We start from the raw sequence: 23,291 nt of genomic DNA, 5'->3' as shown, positions 1-23,291 counted from the left end.
AAAAGGTTACTGGCCATGGATAATGTAATACGAAACGCCAAGAGGAATAGGAAAAGAGAAAAAAAACACAGGACAGAATAAAAACCATAGGAATCATAATTGCTTCTTGCTTGCTGCTTATAGTGGCCCTTACAGAGTGGGGTTTTATACCAATTTTTGCTTAGTGGCCCCATGGTGACTTGTTGGCTGCTGACTGGTTGGCATGGGCTTCCCTTTTTGACTGCACTAGTTGTTATATTCTCAGATGGGCATGAAGTGGTAAGAAAAGAAAATACTTGAGAACTGCCAAAATGGCAGTGATTACCATTACACGTACTTGTCCCATGTATATATATTATGCATTGTATAGAAAATATTGTGTTTGCTTCCTCTAGTAACAGGTCCTATATTGCTTCCAGTAAGTGCATAGCCATGTACTCATGCTAATTCAGTCTAAAATCTCATAAAATGTAGTACTGGTCAGCAAAAGATGCCATGAACGCTGCAGCCGATAGGGGGTAATGGACAGGACATGCTGTGCAGGTGCATTCTTAAATATAGGACCTTTTATTAAAAAAATATTGAAATTAATATTATTTTGACTTTATCTATGCTAAGCACAGAATTTTTTTTCTGACCAGAGGCGTAACTTTCTTAAGCGGAAGCTTCTGGGCCTCGTGGCAAAATCAGTAATAGGGCCACCCAGCTATCACGTGGCATGTATAATACTAGTATTTTCGTATGTGACAGAAGGGCTGTTGGACCACCTTTGGCACCTGGGGCCTTGTGTGTTTGCACCCTCTGCTCCCTCTATAATTACGCCTCTGTTTGTGTTTTAAATTATACAACTTTTTGTCTCTTGTCATTCAGCTTTGTCACATTGTGTCATTGAGTTACAAACATCTGCAAGTTTTGCATGATCCAGGATCGCATGATGTCTCACATGACTTTGGATGCTATACAGCATGCCCAGTAGTGACTTATAATACCTTATAATACTACTTTGTAGTGCTGCCATATATATTTTGTTTAAAAAACACACCATTCGGTAGTATTTTGTGGCACTAGATAGATTTTTGTGAATGTTGGCCAACTATTTTGATTATTGATTGGTCTAAGGGTCAGTTCACACAGTTTTTTTGACACGTTTTTTCGGAAAACGCGCCAAAAAACGGCTGAAAATGCCTCCCATTGATTTCAATGGGAGACAGAGGCGATTTTTTTCCGCGAGCGGAAAAAACGTCTCGCCGGAAAAAGAAGCAACTTGCCCTATCATCGGACATTTTTGTCTCCAACCTCCCAGTGACTAAAATAAGAGGCAGAGAAAGCGTATTTCGCAGTATTTTTTTGCCTGCGGTGCTCAATGGCTGCGGGAGAAAAACGCCACGAAAATTGGCCTGCTGGCAGAGCAAAATCTGCATCAAAATTCCAAATGGAATTTTGAGCGAGATTATCTGCCTGCAAAATAACTCTGTGTGAACCCTGCCTAAGGATTATTGCCTTCTCCCAAAATTCAGTATGGGGAATTTGCTATCTGACAAAATGCTGCCTCCCTTTAAGTCATGGAGGGGTGCTGCCTGAGGTGAATTTCTTATCTTGCCTCATGGATGGTGCACCACTGGTTACTGCAGATGCTTCAACTCTTTGACTTGTTCTTTACAAAACATTTAAGGGAATAACAGTAAATATTCTGGTATATTTTAGTTGTAGAGAAGTTTACAGTCACTCTATGGGTATGTTCACACTGAGTTTTTTTAAGAGATTTTTGACGCGGAAACCGCGCCGCAAAACTCGTCAAAAAACGTCCGAAAATGCCTCCCATTGATTTCAATGAAGGGACATGCCCTATATTCGGGCGTTTACGCCTCTGACCTCCCACTGACATCAATGGGAGGCAGAGAAAGCGTATTTCGTGGAGTTTTATGCCTGCAGCGCTCAATGGCCGCGGGTGAAAAACGCAACAAAAAACGCAGCGAAAAACACTGTGAAAATCGGCGTGCAAGCAGAGGAAAATGTGCCTCAAACTTCAAGACAAAATTTTGATGCAGAATTTCCGCCTTCAAAAAACTCTGTGTGAACCCGGCCTATGCCCTATAATATGCCGCAGTCGATTTGTGTTTGACTTTTGTTTCCCTTCACTCTTGTAGGAGTCTGGTCAATGGGACATTTTCTGAGATCAAGGACCGAATGTTTTCTCATCTGCCCTCCCTACAGCTGCTGTGAGTACTGCACTCCATAACAAAACCCTGACTGTAGCCCCTTTCATTGCTGTTGGCACAGGGTATCATTGCCATTCTGAACACATCACTGCAAGCAGCGTTACAGAAAGCATGCTCACCGCTCTGAAGTGTTGTTTCCCCCTTTAAGAAACATCTCGTAGTTGTAGCAGGATCTCTGTAATATAGACAGCTATTTAGATTATTAGATATATTTTATAGGCTAAATATTGATCAGGATGAATTTAAATAGCTACAGTTCTCATGTATAAACCACAATGATGTCCTTAAAGATGCACAGAATGAAGCCTTTGTGGTTACTGCTTGGAGCTTTTGGAAAACTTAAAATTGGCAAATATTTGAGAATCAGAAGTTAGAGCAGACTCCAAAGTTTAATAATTTTTGTTTCTTTTATTTACAGAGATATTGGTATTTTTCTATACAGTTTTAGCAGCCGTTTTTTTTTTTTTGCAAAAGTGACAACAGGAAGTGCAGCCATACAGATGTAGCCATCTTTATCTTGACTTTTAATACATTAAATACACAGTGTCAAGAAACTTTAACTTTACTTTTTTTTAATGGATTTTCAATGGCTTTTGTTGTGTGATATCACGTTGCAGCAAGTTATCAGACTGAAGATAAAGATGGCTGTCAGCAGAACCAAACGTGCATGTCTATAGGAGTTGTGGCTGATTGTGTCGGCTTTACAAACTGTTCGGCCAACAGAATAAAGTAGATCCAATGCAAAACATTTGTACGGATTTGTAGTTGGTTAAATACAGATTGCCCCATACACTATTCCCATGAAAACACTGTACCTGCCGCAAAAATACAAAACCTGCTCAGAACTGTTCCAGATGTTAAACTGTGAAAAATGTAGAAAGAGGGGCACACATAGAGGGCAGAAGGCCCATGTGCACAAAAAGTGTGTGGACCCCTTGCAATATAAGAGTTGGGTTGCTCAGCATAGAGTTCCTCTCTCCTGGTTCTGTAGCAAATCCTTCTCTGAGGTGCCGATTTCTCTGGTGGATTGCAATACACCGTTAATTATGAATGGGTTCCCCATGTTTGCAACAACAAAGGGGCCACAGCATATAAAGCACAACAGTCCCTTTGGATTTTTCTTTGCGCAGCACCACTTGCAATACGGAGTTATGCCGAAAAAATGCTAACGGGTCTGACCCTCAGAATCTGTAAGTTATGGCATATTCCATATGAATGTAAATACATCACTTGCCTTTAAATACGGTCTAATATACAGTATGAAGGACTAATAGCTATTTCTTACAAGCTCATCTATTATTTATCATAAATGGTAAATACAAATGATGTCTGCGTTAAAGGATGGTATTTCTCTAATTATTTCTTTAGAACCTTTGTAACCCTAATTTCCCCCTCTTAATGGTATTTTTTACATGGTTAATATACAATTGAAACTTTTTCAGACATGGCATTTGCAGGAATCAGCAGTTAACATTAAATTTACCTCCTTCCAGAATAAGAGAAAAGAACCGTATTATACCTGGACTAGACCTCATTAATCACAGCAAAATCAACACTTGGAAAATGAACGCGTGCACTAGATGCATTCTTCATGTAAACTACATAGCCGAGAATTATAATGTATTAGGGGCGAGCGGATTACAATTTTTCATATTCTCAGCTATTTCATATTCATCACACTTAAAGGAGTGTTAAGCCTATCATGGAAATCTTATTAAAATGAATTGAATACAACTAGCTGTTAATAATATTCATCCATATGCATGTACATTTTTAAGGTGGTTCTCAGATATGGATTTGTGTAAAATTAAGTAGTGATCATGGGGGCACACATTTCTCTGGACAGTAATCCCATTGAAAAACATGTCAGTCAAACCCTCCCAAACCTGACAAGGCTGCTTATGGGGATCAATAGATTGCATTTAACGACACAGTAAATGGAGATGATAGATTTATGTTTATGTCCCTTTAAATAAAATGGATGATGTGTATGGTATGGGTAACTGCAGCATTTGACTTGCTTTGGTTTTTAAATGGTTAAACCGGCCAAGATGCAACTGGGAAGGAAATATCTTATGGAATATGGAGAGTGGCCTAACATGAACGTTAACATCTATTACTTGTCATGTATTGTAACCTCCCAAACCCCCCCCCCCCCCCCAGTACTTAGGGCTTTCACTCTGTACAATATTATACCTTGGGATGGTGGGATGTGATTGCAGGGCCCAGCAAGAGACCCCATTTGGATTTATGGCAAGGGTTTCCTAAAGATTTATTGAATGTACTGTATTTCCGTAGAAGATTTTTTTTTTTTTTTTTTAAAAACACTGGAGTTCAATGTTGCAGACTAAAGTCATTAAAGATAGATATTGGGATGCACTCCTCAATCGGTTAGCGTGGTGCTAGTAAGGTAGGGACGAGAATCCCACAATATTGAAAATATATAACCCCAGCACACACAGAGGTACACAAGAGATCCAGATGCAAATAAATGTAAGTTTTATTGCAACAAAAGTGGTAATGTTGAGGTAGTAAGCGACTTGGTAAGACGTTTCGGCCGACCCTCGGCCTTTGTCATTGTCGCTGTTCGTCGATATCGCTGGTATGGGATGTCCGCCGGATCTTCCCTGTGTGTCTCTAAAGTCAGTCGTATTGAATCCCTAGAAAACCAATAATAGATGAGTGGATGGTAAAAAATAAAAAAACAGCTATACAATATAATAAGATTCTCCTTACAATTTAAAAAGTTCTCTGACCTGTTCTAAAAGTCATAATGTGCTTATGCATTAAAATGTATGCCTGATTTATTTTTCATGTTTTTTTAAGCAGCTGCAACTTTGCATGTATTGATTTTAGCTTCATGTATAATTCTTATTGCTATTATTATTATTATACTTTTTGTTTGCTGTTTTTAAATTTTTTTAACAACCAGACTTAAAGAGGTTCTAAGCTTTTAAAAAACGGACTGAGGACTCAAATAAGAGATCTTGAGAACCACATGAGCACTAAATGCCTTATATACAGATTTAGACCCTTCAAATGTATTCATTTACAACAGGCTTGGTAGCATGTTCAGTGAACATTTCATTACAAAAGACTACATTTAGTTGCCATTAAGCATAAGGGCTTATTCAGACAAACGTGGGAAAACTCGGACGTGAAAACTAGTTTTTCACGTCTGAGTTGCCCCCTTGCGGGTCCCGTTTTCACAGATCCCCATAGACCTGAGTCTATAGAAATATCCGTGAAAACGGAAGAAAAGAGGACATGTTTTATTTTTCAACGGACACTTCACACCGTCCGTTGAAACAACGGTCGTGTGGACGGCCCCATTGAAATACATGCGTCTGTCTGACGGCCGTTGTTTTAACGGCCATCACACGGACGTATTTCACATTCGTCTGAATAATTATGTTATTGGAAACCACAGTGGTTGAAGGAAGCCATCACAAACAGTTGTTTTTTTTTTTTATAGATAGTGCCTAGGTTTAATGAATGCCATTGGTCCAGATCTGAATGGCAGCAACCTATTAGTTAACCATAAACCAGCACCTTCTTCCATCTATAAGGCTACGGCTAGATGGATGTCAGAATTTTGGCAAAATTGGCAAAAATGAAGCAAAAGGCTTCACAAAGGTTCTGTACATGAGGTTGTAAGAGCAGTGTGAACTTGTTATTTTTCACTGGGGCTATACTTTACCTGCCCCTAATGTATTTGAACTGGAGGCCGGATGCATCTATTCAGAAATACATTTCTGGTGGAAATACTCTTTCATCGGGCAATGTCACTTTCATAAACATAATCATTGCCATCATCTCAAGTCATAATATAGTACACAAAAATACATTTTGTGCATTGTCTTAATAAGAAAAACTCTACTCAGGGTTCTCTTAAGATCACATTTAAAATGCAGAGTGCCACCAGGAAGGCGAAGCTATGGAGTTTTCAGCTAAAGTTTCCTAAAAGCATTAGTGTGTTGCGTCGTCATGAAGCCAGCGCGGGTTGACTCAGCAGTGATAGGCAGAATATTGCACTTCTCAGGGCTTTTCTAGAGCAGTCAATAAATTCTGCTTGACTAATTCTGAGCACCATAAAGTCTGGTTCACTTCTAACCTGCTGTCTTCATTTTCAGCTTGCTGAATTCTAACTCATTTACTGTCATTCGAGACGATGCCTTTGCTGGTCTCTTTCACCTTGAATACCTGTAAGTGCTCCACTTAATGTAATATGTTTTATTCTGTTCTTCATCCTCTGGCATGTGCAATTGTATGAGCTATTCATATGGATTTATTACCTTCTTGAAGGGGCTGCAAACACAAAAAGAAGACAATGGAATAGTGTACTGGTAGGCCTTTAAATAGTTCCTTACGTGTTGATTTTTCTTTCTATCTGAAGCTGAATATATTTTTTTTTACCTTGGCTTTTAGCTCTATCCCCTGTCAATCACAGCTCAACTATATGTAGCGGATTGCTGAGGTTCCGGTCAGTCACTAGCATTCCGTTTCAGAGTCAAGGGTCCCACTTTGATGATGAGCTTGAGGTCCCACTTTGCTTGTAATGTGCACATTTCAATTTGTAGTTAATTATGCCATTAGTACGGTGCTTTTTTTGTCATGTACATGGGTCTATTGCAAACATTTTTCCTAGTAGCAAGAAAGATTTGGGTCTTCGATCTCCCCTATAGAAAAAATAACAGGAAACGTTTTATTTCATAGGTGAAAACATAATAAAAGGACCCATTTAAGACCATGCTGTGACTTCCTATTGGGAGAGAGGGAGAGAGAGAGCTGCCATATTTACAGTCGTAATTATACCTACTAACAAGGTTTCTGGACATACAGCATACTCTGAACTACATATTGCAGCTGATGATTGTGTACGGGGATAATAGCAATTACAATATTTTTTATTTGTTCTTTGCTTTTGTTTTTTTCATAGAACAGTTTTTGTGTTTATAGATCCTTTAAAATAGTATAAGTCCCAGTTCACACAGAGATTTTTGCAGGCAGAAAAATCTGCCTCAAAATTTCTTCAGCATGCCGCTTTTTTTTTTTACCGCAAACCGCTAAAGACCGCCGCGGAAAAAAATGCCTCCGCCTGCCATTGAAATCAATGGGAGGTGGTTTCGGCTGTTTTTTTGCCGCTTATTCTGATGCGATTTATGCGTCACAATCAGCGTAAAAAAAACTCTGTGTGAACTGGGCCTAAGAGGGCTTGTCATCAGGTACCTCACTGTATTTTTCTGCTGCATTTTCCTAACTTTTGGGTAGGTAGCTGTTTCCACTGCAGAGACCTTAAATCCAAAATGAACATTAAACTAAGGGTATGTTCACATGCAGCGGTTTCAGGCGTATTTCGGGGTGCAAACACCTCGAAATATGCTTTGAAAAATGCTTGTGAAACGCCGATAAACAGCTTCCCATTGTAATCAATGGGAAAAACTGTGTTTTGTTCAGACGGGGCATTTTTTTTACACCACTGTTTTAAAAAACGGCGCGTAAAAAGATGCTGCGTAAAAACGTCTAAAAAAAAAAGGCTCAAAAAAACATTTTCTGCTTCAAAAACGGCTGAAAATCCGAGGCTGTTTTCCCTTGAAAACAGCTCTGTCATTTTCAGCCGTTTTAATTTGTGCGTGTGAACATACCATAAGTCCACCATCTTATCGGGGCAGAAGCTGAGAACTGATTCTAAGCAAACACTATTCACTTAGCTGCCTGCCTGCTTAGGAGGGAGCAAAATTATATAAATAAATTGCTATTATTTGTTTTGCTTTTTCTTTTTTTCTATGCAATGCGTAATGCAAAGCAAATGTAATAAGAGACTAAATAACAGGCAGCCCTTAACCATAAAAACTATCATCTCAATATAAAAAAATTAGAAACCCACCCAAAAAGCTTAGATTTATATATTAAAAAAACGAGCCCGTATTACTATTATTAAAATCTAGGTTAATGTTAGCCTATTATAAGTAATCCACCTATGATCCATCCTCTCAGTTGGATCTATTGATACGGCTCCAAGACAATATTAGGGTGAGGCCACACGGAGCGGCCCTGACACGGTAGCAACACGGCCAACAACCACACCGGCACCATGTTCGGCGTGGCTGTCAAATACCCGGTAAATGGCCGCGTGTTTACCTGCAAAATCATGTGGCCATAAAGAGTGTATTAATTAATGGCCGCACGATTTTGCAGCTAACAGGACGTTTTGCCTGCATTAACGGGCAGCCATTAACAGGGTATTTGACAGCCGCGCCAAACATGGTGTGGTTGTTGGTCATGTCGCGGCCGTGTCAGGATCGCTCCATGTCGCCTTACCCTTAAAGAGGTAGTCTGATCACAGACAACACCTTTAATCTGATACCTTCCCTCGTATCTCAACATAACCTGAGATAAGTGGCGCAAAATGACCAGCTTTGAAAAAACCCAAAACATGATTTCACAATATTCTGTCACGAGATACTATATGTGTCTATGTATAGCCACCCAGTGGTTGGATGTGAATTGCAGCCTATTAAGTGTCTTGCTAGCGTGCAAAATATTGTATTGAATTGGCTTCCTGAGAAATTGAAGACCTTAAGCAAATTCAAGCAAAGTTACGGGTGGACACATCTGCAGTTAGCATTACATGACCGCCATTCAATAGGGCATATGAACAGGGGTTGTCCTGGTGGAATTTCCTCTTTAAAGGGAAAGTTTAGATGAAGTTAATGTTTTACTATAATATACTGAACAATACTATATTATATACTGACATTAAAGGAAAACTGTGCTTTTGAACAATTCTGAACATTTCACAGTATGAAACTACATAAAATGTCCACAATAAGAATGTACATAAAATGTTTAATGAATCTGTAAATAATGCTTTAATTATTTTGGAATTATTTTGATTTTCAGAATGTTTTCTTCCTCCTCATGTTGAAAGCTAAATTTCCTGTTACTAGGGAGCAGTGCATTTTGGGACACAGATAACAATTACACAAAGCGATTCTGTTTAGTTACATGTTTGACAGCAAAGTTGTGATAAAGCAATGTCTGTTTCTAAGGGCAACTTGCAGAATTTTGGAAATATATTACTGAAGAAAAAAAACATCAAATAACTATTCAAAACAGTAAAGTAACAGATATGCTCAATTTTTGATGTGAAATTGTATTAAAATCAGAAACGAATGTTTAATTAAAGCCTTGCCTTAGGAGACTTTTGAAAGAATTTAGAAAGGAAATGCAAACATTGCAAATCCCTATTGTAATTGTGTTATAAGAAGGACTCCATGTGAGGGCATTTTCTAACTATATGCAGAAATGTTGAACCAATAAAGATAGCAACACGTATACACAGGGGTCTCAGTGCCACGCACCTGACTAGTGTTGTTGTGTATGCCAATACTTATGTGATCCCCACCGATCAAAACTTCCGACACGTTACTATGATATGTAAATTGTTTAAAAAAAAGTTTAGTTACTCTTTAGGCAGTTAGAAACCCCTCCCCTTGCAGTAAAATAACACCTGAGACCTCTATGGGGGGGGGGGGGGTTATACTGCAAAGAAGGTTAGTGCTTAGTGCTCAATGGGGGGTTTGAGCATCTGACTTATGGCTCTGTGGGGGGTATCCCCCCATAGAGCCGTCAGCAGTCAGTCAGATGCTCTGACTTCCCCTGTGCAATATAATAACTACTGAGGACTCTATGGTGGGGGGGGGGGATTATACTGCAAGGGGGTGTCTGAGCATCTGACTGACGAAAGAAGACTGTATGGGTAAGAAATAATTTCCCCGCCCATAGAGCCCTCAGCAGTCAATTAGACGCTCCGACCCTCCCTACAGTATAATAACTACTGAGGGCCCTACAGGGTGATTACCCCCCCAAAGAGCCCTCTCCAGTCAGTCAGATGGTCAGACACCTCCTTGCAGTATAATCCCCCCTAGCATCGGCCGATCCCTTTAACGTTAGTGGGGGCAGGAGGATGAGTGCAGTAAGCGGCACTCACTCTTTTACACGTGCCTGCCACAGCTCATTCACCTAACTGCCCTGCTCTTCTCTTCAGACCTCAGAAAGTGAAGAGAGCGCTCCTGCTGTCTTGCCCTAGGTGAAGGAAAGCCTAGTTACGACTCTAAGGCTGGGTTCACACGACCTATTTTCAGGCGTAAACGAGGCGTATTATGCCTCGATTTACGCCTGAAAATACGTCTACAATACGTCGGCAAACATCTGCCCATTCATTTGAATGGGTTTGCCGACGTACTGTGCCGACGACCTGTAATTTACGCGTCTTCGTTTTACAGCTGTCAAACGACGACGCGTAAAATGCCTGCCTCGTCAAAGAAGTGCAGGACACTTCTTTGGATGTAATTTGAGCCGTTTTTCATTGAATTCAATGAAGAGCAGCTCAAATTTACAGCCGTCAAAGACGCCTCACATAATGCGAGGAGGAGCAATTACGTCTGAAACGACGGAGCTGTTTTCTCCTGAAAACAGTCTGTAATTTCAGACGTAAAAGCCAGCTAGCGTGTGCACATACCCTAATAGTGTATCCAGCTGCTGCTCCAATACGGAGAATACGCTTAGATCCCTGAAGCCAGGGGATCAAGAGAGGGGAAATTTGTAAAACAACTCCTTGCGATGAGGCGCTGCTTGAATCACAAAAGTACATTAAAAGCACAGGTGTCTTGTATATAGATTAATTTATTGTTGTAGAAATGAATACATGCATTGCATTTACATCCCAATCTGGGACCTTCATGAGGCATGGATAAAATGGCAGGAATATCAGAATTTATATGTGACTGTAGCACAGCAGTTACTTTATCAGTGTGGTGCTGATGGTGTGATATGGCAACCGGGGAATTACACTACAAAAAGTTTGCATGTAACCCCTAAATATCAGAATTTCTACTTAAAAGTGACTGGAAAGGCAGCTGTTAAAAGCTCACATAATATATTATTTAAAAAAACCACAACATTTTAAAAGCACGATTAATACTTCTCCCTTTTTCAAAATGTTACATTACAAATAAATAAATAATAATTTTGAAAAAACTTAACATTACAAATAAAAACGAAATAGAAAGATAATATATAGTATCCTAATAGATAATGTATCCAACTTACGGAGGCCGTGGAGGGTCAAACTGCATCTCCCCTATGTTTATTTTTATTTTGCATTCAACGGTAACTATAGCAACTAGTAAACATTATCTGATTACCATTACTACAAAATATTGGGACTTACTTCTTATGGACCCAGTGTTAAAGAGAACCTTTCACCTCCCCATACATGTGCAGCTGAGTGCAGCATGTAATGGGGAGGGCTGCACAAACCCTGGTGCACTTTAAAAAAAATTCTACCTCCCTCCGTTATTTAGATATCGGTGCCGGTATATTTGGCGCCCGATATTTAAATACCCCCCTGAACAGTGGCAAGGGGGCGTGTTACTATGGCTGTGACACTGTCCAATCAGATATGGACAGTGCCACAGCAAGAGCGAGGAGTGTGTGCGATTGCAGTCTTTTCAACCGAACTGGCAAGGGGGCGTGTCACTGCTACGGACAGTGTAAGAGCTGGGCAGAGGATAGCGCGCTCTCATCTCTTCAGCTCTTGCGAGAGATCAGTCTTGTACTTTGTCTGCCAAACTGGCAAGGGGGCGTGTCACTGCTACGGACAGTGTAAGAGCTGGGGAGCGCTTACACTGTCCGTAGCAGAGACACGCCCCTTGCCAGTTCGGCAGACAATACAAGACTGATCTCTCGCAAGAGCTGAAGAGATGAGAGCGCGCTATCCTCTGCCCAGCTCTTACACTGTCCGTAGTAGTGACACGCCCCCTTGCCAGTTCGGCAGACAATACAAGACTGATCTCTCGCAAGAGCTGAAGAGATGAGAGCGCGCTATCCTCTGCCCAGCTCTTACACTGTCCGTAGCAGTGACACGCCCCCTTGCCAGTTCGGCAGACAATACAAGATTGATCTCTCGCAAGATCTGAAGAGATGAGAGCGCGCTATCCTCTGCCCAGCTCTTACACTGTCCGTAGTAGTGACACGCCCCCTTGCCAGTTCGGCAGACAATACAAGACTGATCTCTCGCAAGAGCTGAAGAGATGAGAGCGCGCTATCCTCTGCCCAGCTCTTACACTGTCCGTAGCAGTGACACGCCCCCTTGCCAGTTCGGCAGAAGACTAATCTTGAAAGCTGAAGAGTGAGAGTGAGAGCGTGTGCCTGCGTGCACACACTCTCCCTCTCCTCGCTCTTGCTGTAACACTGTCCATATCTGATTGGACAGTGTCACAGCCATAGTAACACGCCCCCTTTCCAGTACATGCCCTGTTGACAGTTCAGGGGGTTATTTAAATATCGGCCACCAAATATAACGGCACCGATATCTAAATAACGGAGGGAGGTAGAATTTTTTTTTAAAGTGCCCCAGGGTTTGTTCAGTCCTCCCCATTACATGCTGCACTCTCTTTAAACAAAATAATTCCAAAGCAACCAAAAACAATAAAAAACATAGTTGAAACAAGCATTTTAAAAAGTGGAAAAACCAGATCTACTAGCAAAATTTCTCACGGATCTTATGGGAATCGTTTTACCGCAAAAATCGGCCCTGGATCTCACCATAGATAGGATTCACAGAATCCCTAAACCTAAGCACATTGCCGCTCACCTACCAAGAGATACAATTGCTCGAATCCACTTCTTTCATATAAAGGATGAATTTCTCAGAGGATTGAAGAACTCTCCGGACCTAACTGACCGCTTTAAGGACATTACTTTATTCCCGGATTTATCAGCGGCGACTATGCTACGCCGAAAAGAATTTGCTGTGATGACAAAACTTCTGAGAGATAACGGTATATTGTACAAATGGGGATTCCCAGTAAAATTAATAATCACCAGGAATGGCACGCACCATGTCTGCCTCTCACCTACCTCGGCAAAAGACCTGCTGATTTCTTGGGGGCTCATGGCGTCCCTGTCTTCAAATCCCCGTACCAGAAATCCTTCTAAGCCGGAGATGATTTCGCCATTGTGGTCGGACGCAAGGAGTAAACCGGATCGGAGACCGCCTGATTGAAAATTGAGGCTTCTAAGGTTCGAACGGCACTTCAAGGCTTTCGGAGTTCTCAGGTGGACGGTTCTTTTCTGTCTACAGTTCTTAGGCTGAACTTTTGCCTCCATTTTTCTTTTCCCTGCAAGAGGGATTTTCCTGGTTGCAGTGAATGTGCTATATAGCATATTCATTTCGGTGTTTTTTTCAAGTTTCCTGTTGTGGGATGTTCTATGTTGGTTCTCCATTGCTATGCCATAACCATAATTACTTTTCTTTTAGGTCTTAATGGGTCTTACAATACTTTCTGTAAATGCTCATGGCTTGAATTCTCCCTTCAAGAGATCTTTACTTTGGAAGGAAGCGTTCAAGTCCAAGGGAGATGTAATATGTGTGCAGGAATCACATTTGTCCTCTAAAGATTGCCATTTATTTAAACATAAAAAATTTCCCCATGTGTACTATGCCTCTAACAGCGGAAAGAAGGCGGGGGTAATTATTGCGGTAAAAGAGTCACTTGCTTTTAAATGCATTTCTGTTGTTTCTGATCCACAGGGTAGATTTATTATTTTAGTATGTGAAATTGATAACCTCTCATACACGTTGGTATCTGTTTATGCCCCTAATGTACGACCACTTCCCTTCCTTAAAAAGGTACTGTCAAAAGCTAAATCAGTGCAGAAAGGGGGTTTAATATTATGTGGGGATTTTAATATAGTGATAAACAAAGATATAGATCGCTCGGGGGGAAATACTAGATTGTCTCATGACTTGAGTTCTTGGGTGCAAGAGGAAGAATTACATGACGTATGGCGATACCAGCATGCTTCTGAAAGGGATTACACGTTCTATTCTTCCCCACATAAGGTGTACTCTAGGATTGACTATTTTCTGGTGGATAGAGAAGTGTTAAGAAATTCGGTGTCCTCCTCCCTTGGCCTGATAACCTGGTCAGACCATGCACCAATCATGCTTCAACTTTCAGATCATTATATTACACCTCGGAGCTCTTCTTGGAGGTTGAACACATTCTTATTAAATTCCCCAGATCTCCAAGCCAAAATAGACTTAGCTTTGAAAGAATTTTTTGAGATTAATAGCCCATCGGCCTCATCACCTGAACTCCTCTGGTGTACACATAAGGCGTTTGTAAGAGGCCTGTTTATTCAGGCTGCGGCTAAAGCAAAGAGGGCGAGAGATAAGGAATTTGAATTCCTTATCGACAACATACAGAAATTAGAGGCAAAATTAAAAGTTTCCCCGTCTCCCACCTTACGTGATGATCTAAGACATTTTAGGGACAAACTGCGTAACCACCAACTTTTCCTATATGAGAAAACTTTAAAAAAACTCAAATGGAACTTCTATATCCAAGGTGACAGACCCAGTAGAATTCTGGCAAAAAGAGTGAAACAGCATGTTGCTAAATCCAAAATTTCATGGTTGAACACTTCAGAAGGGACAAAAGTGTATGATCCTCAAGAGATTACCAATACATTTGCGTCTTATTACAGTACCCTTTATAATCTAAATCAAGATAAACACCTCCCTGTGGTATCTGAAGCGGGGGTGAAGGATTTTTTAAGGCAAATTCAATTGCCAACATTATCGGAGGCCCAAATTAGTCAATTAAATTCCCCTTTTACGGTTGAAGAAATTAAACTGACCATTCTGCGATCCAAACAAAATAAATCCCCGGGACCGGATGGGCTGCCAAATGAGTATTACCGAACTTTCGCAGACTCGTTGATTCCATACATGCATTCCACTTTTATGAGTATCGCGAATAAGCAGGCACCTCCCCCTGAGATGTTACAGGCCACGATAGTCACTCTCCCTAAGCCGGGTAAATCCCCTGATTCCCCGGCCAATTTTCGTCCAATATCCCTATTAAACTGCGATATAAAATTATATGCCAAAATATTGGCGAATAGAGTGAATGATTGCTTACCATCCCTAATAGCGCTGGAACAAGTAGGGTTTGTCAAGGGCCGGCAAGCTTGTGACGGTACACGCAGGATGTTAGATCTCATACAGATAGCCGGAGAATCTAAAAGTGCCTCCCTCTTTATTTCTCTAGACGCCGAAAAGGCATTTGACCGTGTTAACTGGCAATACCTGGAAAGCACATTAGACAAATTTGGTTTCCATTCATTTATAAAATCAGCCATACTTTCACTATATTCCTCGCCCTCGGCTAAGGTTCTGTCTTCCGGGATTCTTTCTAGATCCTTTAACATCACTAATGGGACTAGGCAGGGATGCCCTCTATCCCCACTAATTTTTACCCTATGTATGGAACCATTTGCAGAAATGATTCGAAATTCTAAAAAAATCTCGGGTATAAGGGTAGGAGGAAGAGAACACAAAATCGGATTATATGCAGATGATGTTATTGTGACCTGTACTTCTCCCCTCATATCTCTGACAGAACTACTCAGCATCATATCTAAGTTTTCAGAGGTATCATATTATAAATTAAATGTCTCAAAGTCCATGATGTTACCAATTCATGTGGAGCCTCAATTGAAACGCACTTTGTCCAACTTTGATATGGCATGGGCAGAATCAGGGTTGGCATACCTGGGGATAAAACTCTACTCCTCGTTGTCTCTGGTTCTGCAGGAAAATTACTCAGGGCTTATAGCGGATTTACGACTGGAGTGTGAAAGACTGAACAAGTTCCAGTTATCCTGGATTGCTAGAGTCAATTTGGTTAAAATGTTACTGCTTCCCAAATACTTGTATTTCTGTAGGACTATTCCACTGTTAATACCTACTAGCATCACTTCTCAAATTCAACATATGTTTCTCCAGTTCATTTGGAATAATAAAAGAGCGAGGGTTGCCAAATCTTTATTGTATCAGAAGGTTAAGGAAGGGGGTCTGGGAGTCCCAGAGGTAACGGCATATAACGTAGCAGCCATCCTAGACCAGTTAGGTTCGTTATGGAACTCCTCGGCTCCGTCACTTTGGGCACAGTTGGAAAATGAGATGTTTCCCCGTTCCTCCATTCGTAATCTGATGGCCGCGACATATGTGGGGACAGATAGGTCTAAGGTGGTCTTGGTAACCACATCTGATGCACTGAAATGCTGGAAATTAGAGGTATGCGCAAATCGCTGGGTGTACTTATCTAATGATCATATACCATTGCAAGCGTTTCAACCTTTGGTCCCACATGTATTTTTGCAGACATGGGAATCGCTGGGCGTAACAGCTCTCTCAGATTTATATGAGGGGAAACACTTCAAATCCTTTGAGCAGTTGGTAAGGGAATATGACGTAAATAAATCCATGTTTTACCAGTATCTCCAGATACGTCATATGATACAAACTATAGCCATCCCAGCTCAACCCAAAAGTCTTTCCCCATATCATAAATTCCTGTTTAAATGGCAAGGTCACAGTAAGGGTCTAGCTTGTAGCTATGATCTAATTTTGAAAAAACAGTCCTCAGGGAAGACAGTTCACATATTACGATGGGAACGGGAGATGGGTTCGACGTTTTCCTTGGCACAATGGATGAAAGCTTCCGGTTGGATTACTCATCACTCCAAATGTGTTAACCATATTGAACTCACCCGTAAAATCCACATGAGATGGTACCTAACTCCTTCCAGATGTGCACACATATTCCAAGGCAGTTCTAGTGGCTGCTGGAGAGGATGTGGTTCCCTGGGTTCCACGTTGCATATGTGGTGGTCCTGCCCTAGGGTGGGGGTACTGTGGAGGGAGGTATTTCGCCTCATTCTTGAAATTATAGGAGAACCTATGAGGTTCTGCCCAGAATTGGCTATTTTAGACATTGGCTTGGAAGACATAATGGCGGAGCATCGGGTACTGATACACCATGTTTTCATTGCTGCTAGAATGGCAATAGCTAAGTCATGGAAATCAACTATCTCCCCTTCTTTATCGGAGGTGATAGGCAGGGTAAATATAGCATGTCATCATGAATCCATGCTTTTACAATCTCCCTCTGGGTATGCGAAGAATTCACGGTATTGGGAGCTTTGGGTAAATTCGAAGTATTACACTTAAGTGCAGAAAGATCGATGGCAATATGACATATTTAATATTAACATTGGTTTGAAAATGGCATAGTAAAGTTCTTACGTTCTTTTGTTGTTATTTTCTGGTTAGGATTATGTATATCCTTCAATGACATATCACATGTATGTATTATTGTACGCAGGTCCATGTTCTGGGACCAAGGATGGTTTTCTTTATTGTTTGAAAAAAAAAAGTTGTAAACATTTTTTCAATAAAAATTTATTGATTTAAAAAGTGGAAAATCAAGATGCGTCTTTTTCTAGATATAAAGGGAACCTATAGATGTAGACATAAAGAATGTTTTAGTAATGTAAAAATAACATGGAAAAAGGAACTCAAATAATTTATGAACTGTAGTTCTTCATTTTTAATTTATTTGATTAAATGCAGCATTAAGATACAGTATGTAGGTCATACCTCTCAGACTTTAACCCCTTCCCGCACCGTGACATACATTTATGGCAGAGGCGTTGAGCACTTTGTGCAGCGTGCTATAAATATACAGTACAGTAAGGGTATGTTCACACGCAGTGGTTTCAGACGTAATTCAGGCGTTTTACGCCTCGAATTACGCCTGAAAAAAACGCCCCTAATACGCCTACAAACATCTGCCCATTGCTTTCAATGGGAATTACAATGCTCTGTTCCCACAAGCCTTTATTTCACGCGTCGCTGTCAAAATACGGCGCGTAAAATGACGGCTCGTCAACAGAAGTGCAGGACACTTCTTGGGACAAGTTGTTAAAAAAACGTCTGAAAAGCAGGAGCTGTTTTCGCCTGAAAACAGCTCCGGATTTTCAGACGTTTTTGTTCACTACGTGTGAACATACCCTAATGGTGCAGACTCAGGATCTGTGTCCATGCCCTTATCTTCAGAAGTTGGCTGTATTTAACAGCTGATATTCCACGGTAATGGCTGGGAGTGGAAAAAACTCTAAAAACTCTTTAAACAGTTACATTCTGTGACCAATAGCGACCGTAGCACCTAAGACTGTAAACAAAAGGAGTGATGTTCCTTTGTTACCCTATTCGGGGCTCCTGCACGATCACAGAGCGGTGATCGAGTGCTATTGTAGCTGGGAGCCTCATGATGTACCCTAGGGCTGCCATTAACAAGTCCACTTTTATTTTACACTGAAAGGTCTGGTTCACACGTGCATGTTTGGTCCGTGATATACATCAGTAAATGTACACTATGGTAGCAAAAAAAAGAAGTTATTTAAATTCCCCAAAAAATTTATGGAAAAAAACCCACAATATTCCTTAAATAAGTGATGAAACTGCGTCCTTAATGGTAAAACTGTCTACATCCTTACTGGGAATGAATAGGCATTGGTCCTAAACAAAATCTGGCCTTTCCAGTCACCTTAACAAGTTATATGGGGGTGTTTTTGGTAACAATATTGAACAGATTTTCTATTTAGCTGAAAATAAATTGTCAAACCTCAATAGGAGCTTACTTGATTTCTAAACCTCAATACCTACGATATATCCCGGTGGTTTGAACAAAATCATAGAGCTAGCATGTTTCTTATTGAAAACTGTAGAAATCCTTCGATGGTTTTTTGTTTTTCCGCTCTTCGGCAAAAATAATTGTTTTTTTGGTCATTAAATTGTAATCACACGGTGAGATTTTCAGAAACACATGGAGTAAAAAAGTTGCTGTTAGGAAACGTCCGTCACTTTTAGGTTGTCATGTCTACTAGCCAAGCTTCTGAGTGGCCCTGGTTTGAAATGCAGAGCCAATCTGTTTTCTCTGTCTGCAACCTATTAGGGCCAAGGGTGGAGTATTTGAGTCTGTTCAGTTTCTTGTTTGTTGCTTGTGATTTTCTTGTGAATACATGTTACTGATCAAGCTCCTGGTTACACCCTGAATTACCTTGTCTACTTTCGCTCTTTGAACTGGACTTCAGCTTTGTCTTTGGATTTACCCTCTACTTACTTATTTTGATATCTGCTCACAACTGGTTTCAACCTCTGCAAATCCTGGTATACATCTGTTTTGCAATTTGGACTTTTAGTCTCTCCTGGTTTAAACTCTGCTTGTTTATTACTCCTCTTTGTCTGGTTATCTGTTCTGGTATTGCCTGCAAGTGCACCTCCAATCCAACACCTTATTCTGTTAAAGCAACCTTGGTTCTCTGCGGCCAAATCCAACCTGCCTTGCGGCAGGCTCTGTTGAAGACCATAGAGTAGCCTTAGACTCTGCTGATCAGAGTGGGGACGGACTTGAGGAAGCTGATTTACTTGTACACTTGATCCAGACAGTCTCCAGCTGCCTTTGGGGAATTTCTCGTATAGCAATTCTATAAACTTTCACGCTAGGGAATTGCTAAAGTAGTGATTCCTTCACATAATCACAAGCCCTTAAATTACGGAACCTATATGCGGCATGGTGGAGCAGATGAACGGTCTTACTCAGCTGGTACAAGATCTAGCCGAAAGGATTCAACACAATGAAACTGCGCAGGTCCAAGCAGTCGTTCCATCTTAAACTCCGGTTGAACCGAAGATGAACTTACCTGATCGTTTTTCCAATGATCATAAGTCTTTCATTAACTTTCATGAGAGTTGTAAATTGTATTTTCGTCTAAGGCCTTTTTGAACAATTGCGCATGCGCTACTTTGCTAGTGACTGTGGGATTCTATTTCCCCGCTGTGGTCTAGTGCGCATGTGACACTTTCGCTACTTCTCATTGGTTCTTGCATGCTGAGTGTGCTATTTGTTCTGTCGCCTGTCCATCAATGTTGTGGAGGCTCGACCTTCAATATCAGTTTCTATTGGCCACTATGTTAATTAGGTAACAGCTGAAGGCAATTCTTCCTGCATATAGCTCTCTGAATTTTGCGGCGCGTTATCATTAGCCCCGATACCCCTGAAGACGCTGCATCTGCAGTGAAACATGTCGGGGGGGCTCTTTTGAAATTTTAACTTGTTACTGCTGATCTCTGATACTGACTTTGACCTTGGTCAGAGTGCAGCGTGCTGCAGCCGCTGACACTTTGAATCTTGCTACTGACACTTTGAATCTTGCTACTGGCACACATTGCACTATGCTGGTTACTATCAGCAGTGAACATAACTTTTAATTTCAATGGCACTGAGCAGCAACGAGTTGGCCTCGTTGTTTCCATATTGCAGGGAGGTCCTCAAACCTGGGCCGTTTCGTTGAGACCTGATGCCACTGAATTTTTCTCTGTTGAGACCGTCTTTGCGGCCCTAGGTTTATTATATGGTGAACCAGATATCACTGCAGTGGCTGAGTCCAATGTGTTATCTCTTCAGCAAGGACGGCGATTAATGTCGGGGATTACTGTTCGGAATTTAGACGGTAATCCGTTCCTTCACAGTGGAATGAAGCAGCGCTCCATTGTCAAGTCTGCCAAGGCCTTTCTGAAACCTTAAATGATCTTCTTGTAAATTAGCCTCTGTCCTCGTCTTTAGACGATACCATGACTCTTGTTGTGCATCTTAACCGACGTCTGCGAGAGCGCAGAAATGAATGTTCAGCAATGTCTCTCCTCTTCCCTGCGCTGACATCCCCCTTCTCTTCATTGCGCCCTAAATCTAAACTTACTCCGCCATTCTCGCAGTATACTCATATTGACGTTTTCGTCAAGATGGTATGTGCGGACTTGAAAAAGATCAAACGAGACAGAACTAGGGCACTTGCAAATTTAGATGAAACAGAGACACAGGCACTAGATGAACTTTGTCACAATGACCAAATTACCATCAAGCCCTCTGATAAAGGGGGCAACATTGTCGTCATGAATTCTGACGACTACGTTGCTATGGCCCATAGACTACTGGATGACGCCACGACATATATTATTATTGAAAAAAACCCCACTGACTTATTTTTGAAGGATCTGTGCCAATTGCTCAATGAAGCAAGAACACAGAATCTGATTACCAGTGATGAATTTAAGCATATGTACAACCCTTGCCTTACACTGGCGACATTTTATGCCCTACCAAAGATTCACAAGGCTTCCCGCCCCATTCCGGGCAGGCCTATTGTGTCGGGTAATGACAGTCTTATCCAGGGTATAAGTACATACATCAATGAGATCCTCTCCCCCTTTGTCACTTCATTGCCGTCATTTCTGAAAGACACCAAGGACACCATCAACAGGATCCAGGATATTCACGTCACCCCATCCACATTTATTGCTAGTATCGATGTTGAATCATTGTATACTAATATTCAGCATGAATTTGGTCTCACTGCAGTTGCACATTTCCTTATCACTAAGGGTATTCAATTTCATGCACATAATACATTTTTATTGTCATTACTTCGTTTTTTACTGACATATAATTATTTTCTATTTGACCATAAATTCTATCAACAAATAAAGGGCACAGCAATGGGCACAATCTGTGCACCGACCTACGCAAATTTATTTTTAGGGTGGGGGGAGTATACTGTAGTATTCACTGAGGAATTGTCCCCTTACACCTGTCACATCCTATTTTGGGGGAGATTCATTGATGATATTCTCCTCCTTTGGGATGGTGACTTGATTTTATTTGACAAATTTATGGTCACACTTAATAATAACAAGGTGGGCATGAAGTTTACTCATGTTATTCATAAAAAGGAGATTATCTTCTTGGCCCTTAAAATTTCCCTGGATCCTGCTGGTGGTGTACATACAGATATCTCATCAACTAACAGTTTAATACACTGGGAAAGCCATCATCCTGTGGCCCTCAAGAAGGGCATTGCCATTGGGCAATATCTTCGAGCCAAAAGGAACTGCTCTGATGAGCGGTCCTTTGAACTGGAATGCGATGGCCTTTTTTCTAAATTTCATGCACGGGGATATCCTAAGAAGTGGCTTCATAAAGCGTATGCTAGGGCAAGAGCGACTGATAGGAAGGAACTCTTATATGAACGGAAATCAGCTGATACTCCACAACTTACGGCATCTACCAATATCAGATGTATTGGCACCTTCGATGCGGGCTCTCGCCAAGTTAGGGAGATCCTGCAGCGACATTGGCCAATCCTTTTGGCTGATCCTGACCTTCGAGATGTAGTTTCCCATACTCCCAGCATTACCTATCGCAGAGGCAAGAATTTGCGCGATTATTTGGTACATAGCCATCACTCTGGACCGATGGTGGCATCTAAATGCTGGCTTAAGTCGTCAGTTGTAGGGTTCCATCCGTGTGGCCGTTGTTCGTTTTGTCACCTGATGCCCACAGTTAAACAATTCTCTAACCCACTTGATGGTAGAGTATATAAAATAAGACAGTTCATCAACTGCCAAAGTAAGGGCGTAGTCTATGTTGCCAAGTGCCCATGTCCTAAGTTCTATGTAGGCAAAACCGTCCAAGAGTTAAGGAGAAGAGTTTCCAAACACTTGAGCACAATCAACCAGAAGGAGGACACACCATTGTCCAGACACATTCGGTCTATGCATGGGGGTGATATTCGCTCTCTACAATTCTGGGGTATCAACCAGATCAAATTGGGCCCCAGAGCTGGCAATCTGGATCGCAGATTGCTACAGGAGGAGGCCCGTTGGATCCATCGATTGAGTACCCTCAGTCCAGGTGGTTTAAATGAGGGGTTTACTTTTGCGGTGTTTCTTTAACCCTGGATAATTAGGTTTCTGTACCCACTGTGGTTTTTCTACTGGTGCTTTTGATACTACATTGATCGAGTACCATACCCCATTGTTGGTTAACTTTAGGAAAAAGAAGAAAGTGATCCGGCGCTGTGTTTTGTTAAAAAGGAAATCCGTTCCCAAATTTATTAAGGAAAATGGTTAAAAATTGCAGGAGACGCAGTCTCAAGGAGTATGTATATAGCGGGCTAGATGGCCTTAGCCTACGCGTTTCGAGCAAGCGTGTTGCTCTTAATCATGGCAAATCATGGTTAACTTTAGTTATGACAGATATGTCCTGTCATTCTGGAGACCCTTGACACTGCCGTAATATCGCTACAGAGGTAGCTAATGGTATTGAGTTGCCATTA

The 23,291-nt window shown here is 41.2% G+C and overlaps 1 protein-coding gene across 6 annotated transcripts in view; it reads left to right on the top strand.

Annotated features, from left to right (window-relative positions):
• LGI2 (leucine rich repeat LGI family member 2) overlaps nt 1-23,291 on the top strand; it is a 71,241-nt gene that overhangs the window by 6,144 nt on the left and 41,806 nt on the right. For 4 of the 6 annotated variants that reach the window (XR_012882555.1, XM_075858826.1, XM_075858817.1 and 1 more), the window contains exons 2-3: nt 2,127-2,198; nt 6,332-6,403. Coding sequence is in view for 5 of the 6 variants with exons in the window: in XM_075858826.1 (XP_075714941.1) it covers nt 2,127-2,198; nt 6,332-6,403 (144 nt within the window). In the remaining variant the exon portion in view is untranslated. The remainder of the gene's footprint in view (nt 1-2,126; nt 2,199-6,331; nt 6,404-23,291) is intronic. The other 2 variants (XM_075858835.1, XM_075858808.1) reach the window with 1 other exon arrangement.

This window comes from Rhinoderma darwinii, chromosome 1 (genome assembly GCF_050947455.1).
Source record: "Rhinoderma darwinii isolate aRhiDar2 chromosome 1, aRhiDar2.hap1, whole genome shotgun sequence".
Lineage (NCBI taxonomy): Eukaryota > Metazoa > Chordata > Amphibia > Anura > Rhinodermatidae > Rhinoderma > Rhinoderma darwinii.
Note: the sequence above shows the minus strand (reverse complement) of the source record. Positions and strands in the feature narration are given on the sequence as shown.